Source organism: Hakea prostrata, chromosome 4, assembly GCF_041222555.1.
Source record: "Hakea prostrata isolate BN-2017 chromosome 4, UWA_Hpros_2, whole genome shotgun sequence".
In the NCBI taxonomy this organism is placed as follows: domain Eukaryota; kingdom Viridiplantae; phylum Streptophyta; class Magnoliopsida; order Proteales; family Proteaceae; genus Hakea; species Hakea prostrata.
The window spans coordinates 643,929-660,627 of NC_142603.1; the positions used below are offsets into that span (position 1 = coordinate 643,929).

Genomic DNA, 16,699 nt, shown 5'->3' on the forward strand with positions numbered 1-16,699 from the left:
TTGGCAGACAAGGGTGGGGTGGTCGCTGACAAGGAAAGGTGGGGGTATTATAGTCACTTTCCTGGCTAAAGGGCATTTGGATAGTTTTATAATTCATTTTAATAATGGAAAAATTGTAATTATGTATGTGTCGTCTAATTTTTTTTTTTTCTTTTTCCCTTCCTTCCTCCGGTAGAACCTTAACCCACCTAAGCTTCACTCTTTTTAATCGTCTTGCAGATCATAAAATATTCACTCTTCTTAATCGTCTTGCAGGTCATATATATATTTACCTGGGTAGAAGAACCGTAGAAATACTATTGTAAACAAGGGATTCACAGATCGGAATTGACCAACGGACGAGGGATTCTGAGCTCTTCTTCTTCCTCTTCTTCTTCGTAAGATGGCGAACGTTCTGCGGCAAGGGGTCGCTTGTGCTCGTACTTTTCGCCCTTCTTTTATTTCTTCCGCGAGACTCTACTCTGCAGACGCCTTGGTCGAGGTCAAACCGGGAGAGATCGGAATGGTTTCGGGCATCCCCGAAGAACATCTTCGGAGAAGGGTATTTTCCAACCCCACCTCCCATCTTTTCTGTTTCACCCTCCTCTACGAACTTACTTGTCGGACACATTCACAAGGTCTATTTTACTCACGACCGCTGCTGCATTATTGGCTCCGATGAAATGCAACTGATCCTTAATTCACGTATTAGTTTCATTGAAGTTGGAGCTATGAGGGTTTTAATTTTGTGTTCAGAAGCTTTAACTTATCATCATCCTAATTAATTCATTGACGATTTTTTCCTACCGATAATCGCTCATTGATCCTACCAATCTTAATATAGAAGAAGTAGGAGTTCGCTGCAATACCTGCTTTTTAGACGTTAAGAGTCTCACATCTCTTGCTCATGGCTTCTGCCTGTAGAGAGAATATCTCTTGGGAGATTTTGTCTCGTGTCAATTCTAACTTGTTGCGATTCTCCACACTCTTGCATCCTCGTGGCCCCCAACCAAACTAATAATATAATCTGAGTTAACTTAGGCAGAACGGAGCAGAAATAGAAAAAGTTGGGGACTTACTTAGCAACATCTGTAAGGTAGCTATTGTGTTTGACATCGCACACACCACTATCGTTAATTGGAGGTACCTTGAAATTGCAAGTTGCAGTAGATATGATTTCATTGGGAAAACGTTCATGATATGCTGTAACATAATTGATTGAAAGGCTGCGGATGTTGTGAGTCATGGACTCGCTGCTTTTCTTTCTGTATTTTGGTCATTAGATGGTGATCATATGGTGTCACTCTTATATTTGTCAAAATCTGTAGTTCTGTACAACAATGTGGACTGAGGGAAATATGCATCTCATCATGTAAGCATGGGTTTGATTTCATTCGGAATGGGAGGTCTATGTAACCAGCCTAACATTTTTCTAATTCTGATAGGTATCATATATGTTGCTTAGCAACCACTACGGTTGTATTTGAAAGGAAGGCCTATGTAACCAGCTGAACATTTCTCCACTCCTTTTAGGTACCACATTTGTGTTGCCTAGCATCCTCAGTGTTGTATTTGAAAACTGAAGGTCTATGTATCCAGCCCAACATTTATCCACATCTGTTAGATACCTCCGTTGTGTTGCCTAGTGTATCTGTTTTCATTTTATTTAAATCACCACTCTCTTGTTGTTCATAAAGTTTGCTACCTCTGTTTACTTTGACTACTATAACAACAACAACAACAATAAGCCTTTTCCCAACTAATGGGGCTGGCTACATGGATTCTTACCGTCCAATCAATTCAGTTTGAGGCCAGGCTAGATACAAAGCCTAAGCTATACATATATTTTCTCACCACTTCTCTTAAGGTAATCTTAGGTGTGCCCCTAGCTCTCGTTGTTCTTTCAATTTGGATTATATCACTTCTCTGTACATGGGCATTTATAGGCCTGAATGTGGCCGTACCACCTCAAACGACTTTCTCACAACTTATCACTTATGGGAGCAGCTCCCATACCAATTCTATTATGATCATTCCTTATCTTATCCTTCATAGTTTTGCCACTCATCCATCTTAGCATCCTCATTTATACTACAACGAGTTTATCTACAAGATTCTTTTTAACAACCAAACACTCTGCACCATATATCATAGTTGGTTAAATGACGGTCTTATAGAATTTTTCTTTAAGCTTGAATGGAATACATTGATCACACAAGACCCCCCAGATGCACCTCTCCATTTCATCCACCATATTTTAGATTATTTTGAAAACATAATCCTCTATGTCACCGCTTTTATTTATGATTGAACCAAGGTACTTAAAACAATCACTCTGAAGAATCTCTTTATTGTCAAGTTTCACCACCTCATTTTCTGTTCGGTTATGACTAAAGTTACAAACTAGATATTCTGTTTACTTTGATTAGTAACTTTAATTTGAAATCTCTTTGACTATTTTACATGTTCATACATCCTAAGGTTCATTCTCTTTTGTTTGATATAAACTTGTTCTTGGTGTGTTGCGGATGAACCTGAATGTTTCTTGTAGGTGTTAGCTTATGTATTCCCTTTCCAGTTTGTCTGATGCTGAAATTTTGTAATGCAACTGTCACATACTGGTTATCCTACAAGCGTGCGCAGTATAATCGGATAGTCTAATTGCCTATATATGTGCTTGTTAATGCTATGTCTACTTGGATAAACTTTCAGGAGTTAACTTCATCATCTCTGGTCTTCCTCACTCTCTTTTTGGATTATTATTATCATTTTCTCCTTAAATTGTGTTCCTCCCATGCCTGGCAGGTCATAATTTATTCACCTGCTCGAACTGCAACACAACAAGGGTCTGGAAAAGTTGGAAGGTGGAAGATTAATTTCTTGTCAACCCAGAAGTATGTTCTACCATCTACATTTTCTTCTTTCAAACAAATTGTAGAGGATGAAGAACTCATATTTTTGTATTGCACCCTATTTCTCTTTGGTTGGGGTTGAGTTCCTGGCTAATATACCCACAATGCATGCATGCTCAAATTTGTAGATTCAACTTAGTGGCAGGTTGAATACATTCTCTTAAAAGCATCTGCAACTTAAAGACTCCATTATTACCCTTCTCTCACAGGTTGTGTGTATACTTCTATCATTGGTTTGCCCCTTTGGATCAAGAATTGATCTTACATTGGGGGAAACTGTGTGGCAGATATTAGAATCCAAAACACTACGAAGTTTGGATTTGAATATTTATTCCTTGATAAAATTTCACTTCAAAACTTCAGTTGCTTTGAATACTTCCTTAGGTGCTTCTATTCACAGTGTCAGGTTGTGTTTACACTTCTGTCTTTGTTTGGAAAACCTACAGGTTGCAAAAACATATTCATAGGATTTTTTTGGGACAAATATTTCATTTCTTATTGTTATGTATTGGTACTCTACTGGGGAAATAACACTTCAAATTATTAAAACATTCATTTACTAACATAAAAGCATTTACTTCAGGTAAAATTTCATTATCAGGGAGAATAGTTAGCTGAAATATTTACTTGATGTGCATAGTTCTTTTAGTTAGAAAACATGCAACATTTATTTAATTATTTAATTCTTTATGTCTATAGTTACATCTTCTATAGAAAAGTAGGTGCTGTAGGTAGCCAGGGGCATTCCAGGAAAGCCTGAAAGAAAGCCCAAGCCTACAGATGACTTGTGGCACTGCCAGGAGGGGCCAAACTTTAGCAGGGCTATTTCGGTCATTATCCACCCCTATTAGTGTTTGGATAATTTCAGATATTTTGGAGAGTCCTTATCTACTCTTGTTTTGTTATTTAGAGTCCCAGTGGTTAAGTTATTTAAGAGTCTCAGTTTTTTTAGGAGTCCTTTTAATTAATTAGTTGAAGACTCATAAGTTGTTAATTCAATTAGAATCTTTGTTAGAAGCCAGTTTGGTTTCTTATTGTGAGTCAAAGTAGGAGTCTCTTGTGGTAGATCATGAATTCAGATATAGGCTTGTAACTCAAATAAGTTTTTGATGAATAAAATTGTTGAGAGTTGCAGCCAGGAAGTGCGCATGAATGCTTCAGGGCTTTGAAACCCTGCTGCACCTAGTTCAAGGTGTTTTCTGCTTCAAGCTTTGGTCTACATCCTTCTCCCATCATGTAAGTTTATCCCGAGCCCAACTCCCATCTCTAGTTTCTCTCTCCTAGCTCCCATCTTCCTCCCTAAAACCTGCGGTGCTTAGAAAAGCTGTAAACTTGCAGCAACTTACAAACCACTCATCCAAAAGCCAAATCCCTCTAGTAACTCCATTGCACCCTTCCTCTCTACCCTTGACTTCAAGTGGAACCCTAACCCTAATTTCAGACCCCTCAAATTCAAAACCCTAAACCCTAGAATACTTGCTGCCGTTGATAAAATAGCAAAAGAGCAGTTAAAGTACTTCAAATACAGCTTTGGCAGATCCTATTTAGACCCTACAGCAACCCTAACTCATCCCCTAAGCCCTGAAAACCCAACCGCAAGGATCTAAACCCTTTCCCCCTTGCTGCAGACTCTAGGAACCCTAGTTTGGCTGCTGTCCAGTTCAAATTCCATTGAAAACCCTAAAACCGGAACTATTGAAGCCCTAATCTATTGCTGAATCCTAATTTCAGTTCCTGTAGACTGGTCCAGTGACCCTGGGTTACATCAGGAAGTGGAAAATATGAGGTTTTAGTTTTAGATGATATTGGAATGTTCCTATTGTAATTATTCCTAATGGCTCTTAGGGGTAATTGGGCTTTGGAGGAAATGCTGCATGCTTTTAATGCAATGTGATGCATTCGAGGGCAGTCACTTTCCTCATTTAACTAAAAAATAATTTTGGGTCTTGATACTTGTATAATTGTTTCGATTATCAATATTTCCGATTTCACATTTTTTGTAGATGGGAAAATCCATTGATGGGTTGGACATCCACTGGGGACCCATACGCCAATGTGGGTGATGCTGGACTCAGTTTTGATAATGAAGAAGACGCAAAGGCTTTTGCTGAGAGACATGGTTGGGAGTATATGGTATGCATTTCTAGCTCTTTAATATTTTGTATCTTTGAACATTTTTTAAACCTGTTATCTTTGTACCTTCTCTGCAATGATGCAGGACTTTAATTAAAGAATCAAAGAAATCTATGTTTGAGATGTAATCTTTATGGATAATGCTCAAATGGCTGTCCGAAGTCCGAACAGGCTAAATTTGTTTTGAAACTACTGTTAAAGTGGTCCAAAAGTGCGCCTCATTGTAGCCAACAATTACTGAAAAAATTGAAATATAAATGTAGAAAATAAATTCAATTGGAAATCTGGGTGTAGAGTTGAAATATGAGTAAAGTCTGAGAAGATTTGGTTTGTTTTCTACTTTCTAGTATGGGTGTGGACGATTGCGTTAGGCTTAATTTTTCTGGTCAGTTTTATTTTTCAAGACTCTAGGATTTGATTGGACTGACTTTTCTTTTTTAAAAGGAGGTTGTATGTCCAGAATGATATATCTGCTCAGGGCTTAGGAAACTAGATAGTATGTTTTCTTTTCTTAGGATGTCTTTTTTTTTCTTCTTTTTTTCGGGGGGGGTGGTGGGAGGGTAAGAAAATTAGAATGAGGTTGAAGGACTGGAATTGTATAGGACACTGAGTGATAGGGAAGAATGAGAAAACATAATTGCAAGTTGCAACTGAAGAAACCAATGAGCAAGCTCCAAAGTTACATGGTTGGAAAAGCTCCACAAAAACTTGATCCATTACTCAAAAATAAAAACTGATACTAGTTCAATCTGTTAATCTAAATATAACTACTTGACGCATATTCATCCAACAAAAATATTTCATGCATGGATCACGTTTCTGATTTATGAACTCTGGTAAGTATGGTTTTTATTTCAATTTTGGATTGATTTAATGAAATCAATCCACGAATAGAATTTTGGCAAAGAAGTTGAAAATTGTTCTGGTTGTAAATAAAATATATCTCAAGAATAAAAACAATAAAAGTAAATCAATTCAAGTTCTGAGGATAGGTTCTTTATAATTCTTTGTCAAAGGTAGTGGTCATGAGGGAGGGTGGGTACTGGTGAGACCATACGTTGAATTAGGGTGGAGTTTCATATTTAACATGAAATTACTATATCACCCATCAAATTATTCTCATTAAAGAGCGTGTGAAATAGAAAATTTGAAACGTGTCAGGAAGATCCAAATTTCTTTTTTTGGTCAAAACAAGGTGCAAAAGTCAAACCCAACAATTTCCAAACTAGAGATCACTCATAAAACTGGAACATAATTCATACCAAATCAATCCTAACTAGTAACTACTCTTCTAACAATAGTTATCAAGGTGGCAGGGTGACCATGGCATAATGCAGAGCCCTAAAGCAAGTCGATTCCAAGTTGCAAAGACCATGGAGCTTGAAAACCTAGACAACACCTTGATAACTATGCTTCTAACTCAACACCTGCTAAAAGGCAGACTTTGACTAAACAGGAAGATGGATGCACGATTAATTGGGTTTTTCAGGTTACTATTTACTCTCCTAGATTACGAGCTCTGAATCTTGTTATAAGCAAATGAAATGCTATACAGTCCACCTTGAGGCTTTCTAGCAGGATTTTGAGAAATTTTCCATCAAAGTAGAACTAAACATAACATGGAAAAAATGAATTGAGCAGGACTGAATGGATGAGCACTAAACTAAGGACCGAGTTTCCCCTTCTTCCATGGTGACGGAAATGCTGGATAATGAGACTTCATAAGAAGAGGTCAAGGAGGAAATGCTGGATAATGAGAGAGATGCAGTGCTTACTATGGCGCTTCCTTCAGAGCCCAGGAAAGGTCTGAAAGCACCTGCAGCAGAACTACTGAGCAAGGGTAGCAGAAGTATTAGTAAATACATGAATCAAATACGGATCGGGGGGCTACAATGTTGGCTGGCAGAGACCTTGCATGCATGCAATACTTTAAAATCACACCACTGGGTCTTCAGATGTCTGAGGGGGTATATGTATGCACTTGGCAACCTGCCAGCCAATTGTCATTTGATGAAGCCTGCTGACACGACTTAAGGGAATCCCTGAGATATTTTGGCTGAAGTTTGGTGCAGCAGCTGAGGCGAAATCTGAAAGATGAGTCAGGTGCCTAATTGAAGTGAAAGGTCAATTTAAGGAAAATAAACAAAAATGTAAAAACAGTAAGAAATAATGTGAGTTAACATATTTCAGGAAGGCAGTTCAGATGGTTTATGGAAATTAACATTATATAATATGAAATTACATTGGATTGGCAACAAGCATATTTTAACTAAAATGGTTGATAACAAAAGAGCAATTTTATGGCCTGGAAGATGGCTGTCTAGTTAAGCAGGACACTATGCCCTCTCATGCTGATCTTTTAAAAAAATAAATTAATGTAGTAGTCATGTGAGGAGCCATAATGTACACCTTAGGCTCAGTGAGCCTTTTCTGTTATGGTTTATAACCATTGTAAACAATAATAAAACCCTGATTGATGTAGTTGATTAATATGAAATTATCAAGCAAGGTTTTCCTGATCCAGTAGAACAGTCCCTCAAGGGAAAAATGGTCAACAAACACAATTTATGCTTTGTTTTGCTTGGATAGAATAGCCCAAGCACTACAATGCACAAAGATACTGAAGTGCCACCAGACATGCACTTACATAACAGAGAAAAAACAGAGACATGCACCTAGAAAACAGTGAAAGAACAAGTTTTCTCCTTTAGTATTTTTCTTCTAGTTAAGTTCTTGATTTTATCCCCCATTATTGTTAGTTATGTATTCTTCAGGTGACTTGATCTTTTTTTTTTTTTTTGCAGGTTAAGAAGCATCATACACCAATTTTGAAGGTTTGACAATCTTTTCTCGCCAAATTGATGATATGTTTTTGCAATTGATGGAAACTATTTTTAACATGCTATAATATCAGTTCGATTTTATAGTATTGAGGCATAATCTGATGTAGTTTAGATTTGTAGCAAACCAACTAGGAGCCACTATCCAGGATCTGCAATGAAGTGGTAAGATAGGGTAGGTCAAATTTGAGTTTTTAGGTCGGAATAAGGTTAGGGTTGGTAGGACCTGGGGTTTGATGCTATGATTCTGTCAAGTGAATGAAGGGGAGTCTATTGGTGAAGGTTTAGGGTTTTGCGGATGGTGGAATATTTGTAGATTGAGGGAATCTAGTGAGTTTGCAATCAGGGAAGGAACTTGGACGAACTAGAGATGGGATTATTTGGGTTTTGATGGGTTGAATGGGATCGAAGGGGATTGAGCCCACCTTGTGGGATGTTGTGGAGGTTTGGCTGATCCTGCTGATTGGAATGGGCTGTGGGTGAGTTTGGTGTTTGGAAGTTGAACAAATAAAATGAAAGGTAGGGTTTGGGGTTGGGGTTGTAGAGGATTAGACAAAGAATTGTGAGGCTGGGGATGATTCAACTTACTGTTTGTAGAAGGATTGCTTGAACAGCAGTTCGAACATTTAAAGGAAGTCTTGATCGTGCAAGAAGCTCCAAATAAGGAGACTTTAATGGAGATTGATTAGGGCAGAATTGTGGAAGCTTGAAGAATTCGATGGTAAGGGCTACAAGAGGAGAATTTCTTCTCAAAGCTAAGCACTACTCTAATTTCTTTTCTTTTTATCAATCAAAACATGGGCTCAATATTTGAATAGAAATAAAATTATGGACTGGCAATAGAAATTTGGTTACTGTAATTGTGAATATTAACTTTGGACTTGGTACTTCAAATGATCACTTAATTAAAGAACTAAAAAAAATAAAAATAAAGTAACCTAACTATGCTCATGATTTTAGTGCTTCTTGCGCCTGTACCTTTGCTACACCCAGTGGTGCTGGTGTGCAGGGAGGAATCCTTACACCTCAGGCTGAACTGCATAATTTGAAAGATAAGCTCCATATTGTAGTTTTATTAAGTCACTTTTTCTGCATCTAGATTCAGTTTTGGCACACCTGGTTCATACCCAAATGATATTGATCTAGTATCAATGTGAATTGAATAAGGATCAGTTGGTCGATGAGGTTTTAGATTGGATATTCCAGTATTAATTTTTAAAACCATGCATAATCTATTTGAGTTTTTGAAGGTAATCTTATTCTATTCTTTTGTGTTTTAGTTATTGAAATTCTGGAACTTGCAGGAATATTTATTTACTTTTGAAGTGAATTAGAGTTCCTAGTATTAAATAAGCTGATTTTTTATTGCTCTATTTTTTGCAAACGACTGCTCTCTCATATTTAGGGTTCTGGTAAAGTACATTTGCAGAAGCTCTGAAAGTTTATTAGGCTTGCACCTCATCAGGGAAAATGATTTGTCTTCTCCATCTAACAAGCTAAACCCTGACTTGCCCTCCCTTACCTTCTGTTACAGTCTTCTCCATCTAACAGGCTAAACCCTGACTTCCTCTTCTACCCTTCTACCACAACCACATAATTGACCTTTGCATCACCTTTAATACACTGTTAAGACCTTGACAACTTACCCAAGTGAAGATGCATGAACCATATTTTGCAATGCTCCTGAAAGAGATCTAGGAAGAGCCTTACTTGTCAATCATGGCAACCTGTCAGCCTCACAGCCAACTTCCTACTCTTTTATGTATGGCTCCTGCCTCCTGTTTCACGTTGACAAAATTCAATTACTGTGGCTGCTTTTGTAGTTGTGCCAATGTTTTATCCTTAACCTTTGTGCACCCAAGTTTTCTTTTCGAATTAATACCACATAGATTGAATTTCAATAGAAAAGGTTTTACTCAAAGGCAACAAGGCATATGAAACAGTTCATGGTAATGCATTTGAAGTAGAGTCTATTGCATGTTCGTGCCATCCTAGCAATTATCCTACTTCTGGTGTTTTGTTCTCCTTTGTGCTCCTTGTTTATGGTTTAATTTGTTTCCTTACCAAAAGAATAAAAGGAGTATCTTTCTGTGTTTGCTTGAAGCTTTTTTCTAATAAGGATACTTAGGAAGACTTGTCCAAGGTTTTTCTCAAATTGATAGTCTTCTATCAGGGTTCTGGAACCTTAAATGGTAATGCTTTGAAATAATTATACATCTAAAAAGGCAATGGAACTTTGCGTATAGCCATGCTGTGGCTATAGCTTTGATCTCGTTCTTTTTATCGAACTTACTAGCTTCCTTTCATTGTTTTGTAGCCTAAGTGGTAATGCTTTCAATTGGATTATGCATCTGAAAAGGCAATCAGACTTTGCAAATAGCCATACTGTAGATTTGACTTGGTTTCATTATTCTTTTAATGGTATTTTTGATTGAATTTCCAATATAAATGTCTGTCCTCTCATTGTAATACTGTTTAGGTTCTCCGCAGATTTGAAACCTTAGTATCCTTTGCATTCATTTGCTGTTTATACTTGTCCTTTTCTGCTGATGAATCATGTAAATTTGGATTGAATATGGGTATTTTTCGTCCCATGCAAAAATCATGCATACGATAATTAATGATTAACATTATGAAACTAATGAATCTTATTTCGGGAGCCATTTCCTGAACCATGGTCGTTGGTACCGTTACATGGCTGAACATATGACTGAGATAATGGAAAATGCTCCCAGTTGGTCATGGTGATCAGAGGTGCTTTGGTATGAACAATGGTCGTTGGTATATTTTTTTTGTTTTGTTGTTTTTTGTTTTAATAATTTTTTCCCTTTGCTTTTTTGTTAAATTTATGGTAAGAAAAGGCTACTGGTATCAATCATGGCAGTTGCTAACTAGAGGGTTTCTTTGCAGGTGAAGTCTTATGCAGACAATTTCAAGTGGAAGGGCCCTCCCAAGACACAGGAAGATTAAATTTTATTTATTTTTGTCGAAAACCTCAATGTTTTAAGTGCCTTTTAAGAACGGTAGAGTTGGGGAAGCTGTTTGGGGAGAGGGGGGGGGGGGGGGGGTTTGAAATATCATTTAAACCAGTTGGTGGTTGCATGCTTTTTTATTTTCCTTACAGCACTGGATGTATTCCAGACCTATGAGCTCGTGTTTAATTAAATAAAAATTGACTTTTTACTGCAGCTTTCATTCATCTCCCGTAGCAAGGTAAATGTTAGTTGTTTTTCAACGAGCATCTCTTAAGCTTTGGAACGTTCTCTAGTTATGCGCTTTCAGATCTGGCTGAATAACATGCCCCCCATAATCAGTTAAGTCTTAGAAGTAATGATTTATTTTCTTTATCTAGTGGCTGTTTCATTTGGATGCCATCTCAAAATATTATGGTGGCCTTATGATACAAATCAGCCAGAGGAGGGAGGCATGTCAGCTGCCAGATCACAGGATCACATCCACGTAGGTCATTCCGCAGGGTTATCAGAGATTATCATTAGTCATAAAAGACTTAGTGGAGGTACAATTACATGCTTCGGGTAACAAGCAATCTAGCTTTTAAAATGTAATGCAAATGCAATTACTAAAAATGATATCAGTGAAGTTAAATTCCTCTTTCCACTCTGAATTTCTCGATCCGCTTCCTTCTTCTCCTCCTGCCAATGTTCTTCCGAGATTTCTTATGTCTGATAAGACGCACATTGGTCCAATCTACTGGATACAAATGGCGGAGGAGATAACGCGAAACAGAGGTCGAATACCTCAACCATCAACCATGTGGTGACTGGTGAGTGACACGGAATGGATTAACAGTGAGATGGGGCCAAAGTCGCTCCAGTATTAGCTTGGCCATTTCCAACCAGTTTGAAAGAAGTGGGTTAACAGGATACTACTACTGGAGGTTCATTCATAAAGAGGAGGCACGCGAATTCAGCGGCGCCTTTAACCAATCTCTTGCGAAAGGGGGCATGGCATACATACATACAGATGGGGTGATGCTGCAGAACTAGCTTTCAGGGCTGGGCAATGAAAATAATTTTGGTGGATGCACCTCTGTTAGCACTCCCTAATTTCAAGCAACCCATTCTTAATCGAGAATGATGCGTCAGGAAGTGGCATCGGAGCCATCTTCTCACACGGAGGTCGCCCGGTCCCTTATTTTAGTTAGAAGCTTTCACCAAGAATGCAAGCTTCGTCAACCTCTGTTCAAGAGTTACTTGCAATCACACTAACATAACATATGTGAAATGGCGGCTGGGAAGTTTGTTATTCGCACAAACTAGATGAGCTTGAAGGAGTTGAACTCCCAGGTTATTCATACCCCTGACCGACACTAATGGTTGTCAAACCTATTGGGTTTCGGCTTTGAAAATGAAATTCAGTACTAAGTCAGGAAAAGAAAACCAAGGTGCCGATGCCCTGTCCCTGTCCCTGTCCCTGTCCCTGTCCCTGTCCCGTACGCTGGAAGGCACCGAAAGTCTCGAAACAACATGTCTAAGTCCCGAGTGGTTTAGATCTCCGAAGCAGCCAAGCAGGGATGGAACTTCCCAGGAACCGGGGACCTTTGTCCCCCAAATTTTCAAAAGTTTCCTTCTTTTGCTCGTTTGATTTTTTGAAAATTCTCTAAAGACACCTACGTGACCTTTCCAGGTATATATATATATATATTTTTTATATGGTAAAAATAAAAGCTTCATTCATTAAACTTTAAAAAAAATACAAAAATACAAAAACACACAAAAGAAAAGAAATACAGAGAGATAAATGTATAGAAACACAAGGTTCAAACATAAACATAAAAATCCGAAATCAAGGAGGGAAATTTGACCTAAGTGTCATACATGCAATAGATAGGATCAGGCTAAGGTGTGAGTCAATCCCAATAAAACATTAAAAATAAAGTTATAAATACAAGAGTAACCAATAAGTTCAGAAAATGCAAAATACGCATCCTCCATTACAAATGCCCAAAAAGGTAAAAACACACCACATGGGCAGAGAGAAAATACACCACAATGGTAGAGAGATAGCACACCACAAAGGCAGAATAGCTATAGCTTGAACAACTACTGTACCTAGGGGGAAGTCGAACGTGCAGAGAAGTTTTGCAGCTTGACTTTGTGCTTCCACAGTGGTGACTTTACTTTTCGCTAGATTCGTGGCAAATGATGTTGTGGTAGGGGCTCTGGTAAAGAAAATTGCAATGGTTGCCACAAGCAGCAGTACAAAGGCTACATCATAGACAGACAACATCAGAACTTCCAAATCCAAGAGAATTGCTTCCAAACTTGGCATCTACAACAAATAGGGAAAAAGAAAAGGAAAATGGTGGAGAAAGGAAAAAGAGGAAGGAGAAAGGAGACAAATTTCTAAGAAGCGAAAAGGATATAGAAAGGTGGAAGATTATGATGAAGAAGAAAAGGCAAAGAAAGGAAGAAGAGGAAGAAGAACAAGAAGAAGCGAAGAGACGGAGGCTCTCCACCTCGAAACGTTGCATGGGCCTTGGAGTTTCTTAGAGCGGCTACGGTTTCTCACGCACAGCTCCCTTTTCCAAGTAAATATAACACTAAAAAGAAAATTTTAAGATGAAAATAATGGATAGAAAGCTCATCTTATTTATATGGATTTTCTCTTATTTTTTTACAAAATTCATTGAAAAAAGATGTTTAAATTTGCCCAGATTCTTTATCCAGTAGACGCATCATTAATCAGATTAGTACCTCCAGTCGATGCATGTAGGGGGTGGCTCTCATCGGTCATCACAACCCTATTCCCACCCAACCACCCCTGGTGTTGGACTGGGCACGGCGAAGCTTAACAGCACTAAAAAACTTACAATGAAATTACCCTCTACAGTAGTTGATTCTTCTAGCAAATCCTATACTAGTCAGCATATGGATCTATCTGAGCTAAATACCACTGGGACGAGAAGCCCGATCATCATTTGGCCATTTTAATTCAGCTCCCTACGCACGGTAATGCCGCTCATATCTGGCTGGAGCACCTTCATATAATATTTTGACTTACGCGAAAGATTTATCCTTTTCCTCCTTTCTTCAGGAATAGACTCAATGGAGCACTCTGAGAAGCCACGCCTCACGAACCTGTAAAACATTTACCAGTAAGTTTAGCATCACGAACATAAATAAATGGGCAATAAACTAGAAATAATATTATCAATTAGCAACTCCTTTCCCTGGCACCTTCACTTGATATCATCTGGACGAAACACAATAATCACTGATGTTTAGATACATACATACATACATAAACAGCATACCTACCCCATTTCTCCAACTTCAGCCTCCCCCCCCCCCCCCCCCCCCCCTCCTCTCTTTCTCTCTGTTGTTCTCTCTTTTCTCTCATCTTTTAAAAAGACACCATGCTAGTTTGCCAAGAGATGGGACCAATTACAACCAGTGCAATCTATGAACATTCTTCAATATTCTTTTTTCCTCCACATTCTAGTCTTGATGAGAAGTAGAATAACTACGTGCATGGTATAATCAAAGAAAAAAAACTGCAAAGTGATCAGGATTTAAAACCGTCCATTTGTTACAAGTTCAACAATAATCAAAGGTATCATCACTCATACATAAAATTTTAAAATCTTCAGAGCCCAGAAGTGTACCAATCAGCAGTTCGGGTAGTAAGCAGAAAAAGCCTCTCCAACCTGAGGGATAATGCCTTCTTCTCAATGTAATCTGCAGAGTCAAGACACATTTACTGAGGATTAGACAGAACAATCAGACAGAAAAACATATGAGAATTGTTTATCAGCCATCTACTTTGGTTGGATTTCAATAAACCTCTATCTTTTGGAAAGAAAATAAAAATCCATTTATCCAAAAATAAAAAGGAGGGGTGAGTGAATACTGAATAAAATAAGGGCAATCCTTATTCCGAGTATGGCTGAATAATGAAACTAGTCTTAAAAGAAACAGACTCTAACATGTAGCTGATAACCTAATGTTCTTGAAATAGTTGGACTATTGAAAATACAGGGGAAATGCCCCTTTACTAAAATTAAATTTTGATATTCCGGTTGGGTCATTCCATCTTCTATCTCCTTCAGAGGGCACAGGCTGTCTGAGGGTAACATTTTGATAGCCTGATTTATGACGGTGTTTGGAACCTGTATTTTGGCTTATATTTGTTTCAGCATTAGAAATCATAACTCAATGGATAGCAATGGTGTTCAAACCCTACAAAAATCAATTATATTATATGATTAAGCTGTAACAGAATTTTGACACTTTCTATGTAGAGTTTGCACTGTCCAGCCACCTGTTCAAAAATTGACTGGATCATTCATACATGTGGCTCAAATCAGTCCACATGCCCTGCTAAACAAAGCAACACTGCCAACACAGTCATCTTAATTAAAATTTTCTATAAATTTATGTAATCTCTCTTCTTTTCTTCTTTAAATACAATGCTGCCATCCCATGTCTTCATGTGGATACATCTCATAATCCCTTGAACTTATTATCTATGCAGTACTGCTTCATGAATAGGAGTTTATAACAAGGAAAACTCAAATCTGAAATCCAACTGTAATGAGACGATTCAGATTCATGGTATCACATTGGTCAAATGCAATCTTGTCCAAAGAATGTGTTACTTGCAGAGAGACCTACATAAGAGAGGTCAACCAACCCACCTTTTGTTGCACTCCCAACTATATCTTGCCCAACCAGGATAAAGACAAAACACATTGGATCCAACAGAGTTATGTAGGAGAACCACATGAGTCCTAGATTAATGGAAACTTTTTAATCCATATTGTTTACTTCCAACATAAAATCTCTTTTTCTCTTTCTTAAATTCAAGGAATTTGGTAAATAAGATAACAGGATTTGGAATACTTTGTTGTGGGTTGGACAGTTGTAATAGCTAATTCATGCAGGTTTGTAACCCAAGCAGGGTTTGTGTCTTCCGGATTAGCCTATGGTTGGGTCATATATGTATTATGGGCATAGAATATGAGTATTTCGGCTGAATACGAATTTAGATTTATTTACTTGGTGTATTTTCAGTATAAGAGATTCAGCCAGTTCAAGCTGGTCCAATTTAAGATCTCATGCAACAAAATAATTAGTTACCTGACTAGTGTGTTTAGCACACAATCAAGACTCCCCCACTCTCCCATAAATTGAGCAGGAGAGCACTGCACAGTTAACAACAAGAAGCCTTGTCCCAACTAAATGGGGTCGGCTACATGGATTCTTGCCCTCCAATCAATTCTGTTCGAGGCCATGCTAGATACAAGGCCTAAGCTATACATATCCTTTCTCACCACTTCTCCTAAGGTTATCTTAGGTCTACCCCTAGCTCTTCTAGTTCCTTCAATCTGGATTATATCACTTCTCCATACAGGGGCATTTATAGGTCTCCGTTGAACGTGGCCGTGCCACCTCAAATGACTTTCTCGAAGCTTATCACTTATGGGAGCAACTCCCAGACTAACTCTAATAGATCATTTCTTATCTTATCCATCCTAGTTTTGCCACTCATCCATCTTAGCATCCTCATTTCTGCTACACTGAGTTTATCTATATGATTCTTTTTAATAACCCAACACTCTGCACCGTACATCATAGCTGGTCGAACAACGGTCCTATAAAATTTTCCTTTAAGCTTTAATGGAATACGCCGATCGCATAAGACCCCAGACGCACCTCTCCACTTCATCCACCCTATTTTAATTATTTGGAAAACTTCATCCTCTAAATCACCTCTTTTACTTATGATTGAACCTAGGTACCTAAAACAATCACTCTGAAGAATCTTTTTATCATCAAGTATCACCACCTCATCATCTGCCTGATCATGACT

General features: G+C 38.1%; 2 protein-coding genes across 2 annotated transcripts in view; one reads left to right on the top strand and one right to left on the bottom strand.

Annotated features, from left to right (window-relative positions):
• The first annotated feature begins 210 nt into the window (after positions 1 to 210).
• FRO1 (NADH-ubiquinone oxidoreductase-like protein) lies at positions 211 to 10,921 on the top strand. The gene is made up of 5 exons (XM_089151149.1): positions 211 to 541; positions 2,785 to 2,873; positions 4,895 to 5,024; positions 7,829 to 7,858; positions 10,775 to 10,921. Exons 1-5 carry the CDS (start codon positions 383 to 385, stop codon positions 10,832 to 10,834), a joined length of 468 nt encoding a protein of 155 aa, XP_089007275.1. The 5' UTR covers positions 211 to 382; the 3' UTR covers positions 10,835 to 10,921.
• Positions 10,922 to 13,456: 2,535 nt separating this feature from the next.
• The window catches only part of LOC149016885 (putative amino-acid acetyltransferase NAGS2, chloroplastic), a 68,941-nt gene continuing 65,698 nt past the window's right edge, over positions 13,457 to 16,699 (bottom strand). Inside the window, exons 9-10 of the mRNA XM_089151150.1 lie at positions 14,493 to 14,565; positions 13,457 to 13,965 (exon numbers count right to left, since the gene is read on the bottom strand). Of these exons, the coding sequence (XP_089007276.1) occupies positions 13,815 to 13,965; positions 14,493 to 14,565 (224 nt within the window). The 3' untranslated portion in view covers positions 13,457 to 13,814. The remainder of the gene's footprint in view (positions 13,966 to 14,492; positions 14,566 to 16,699) is intronic.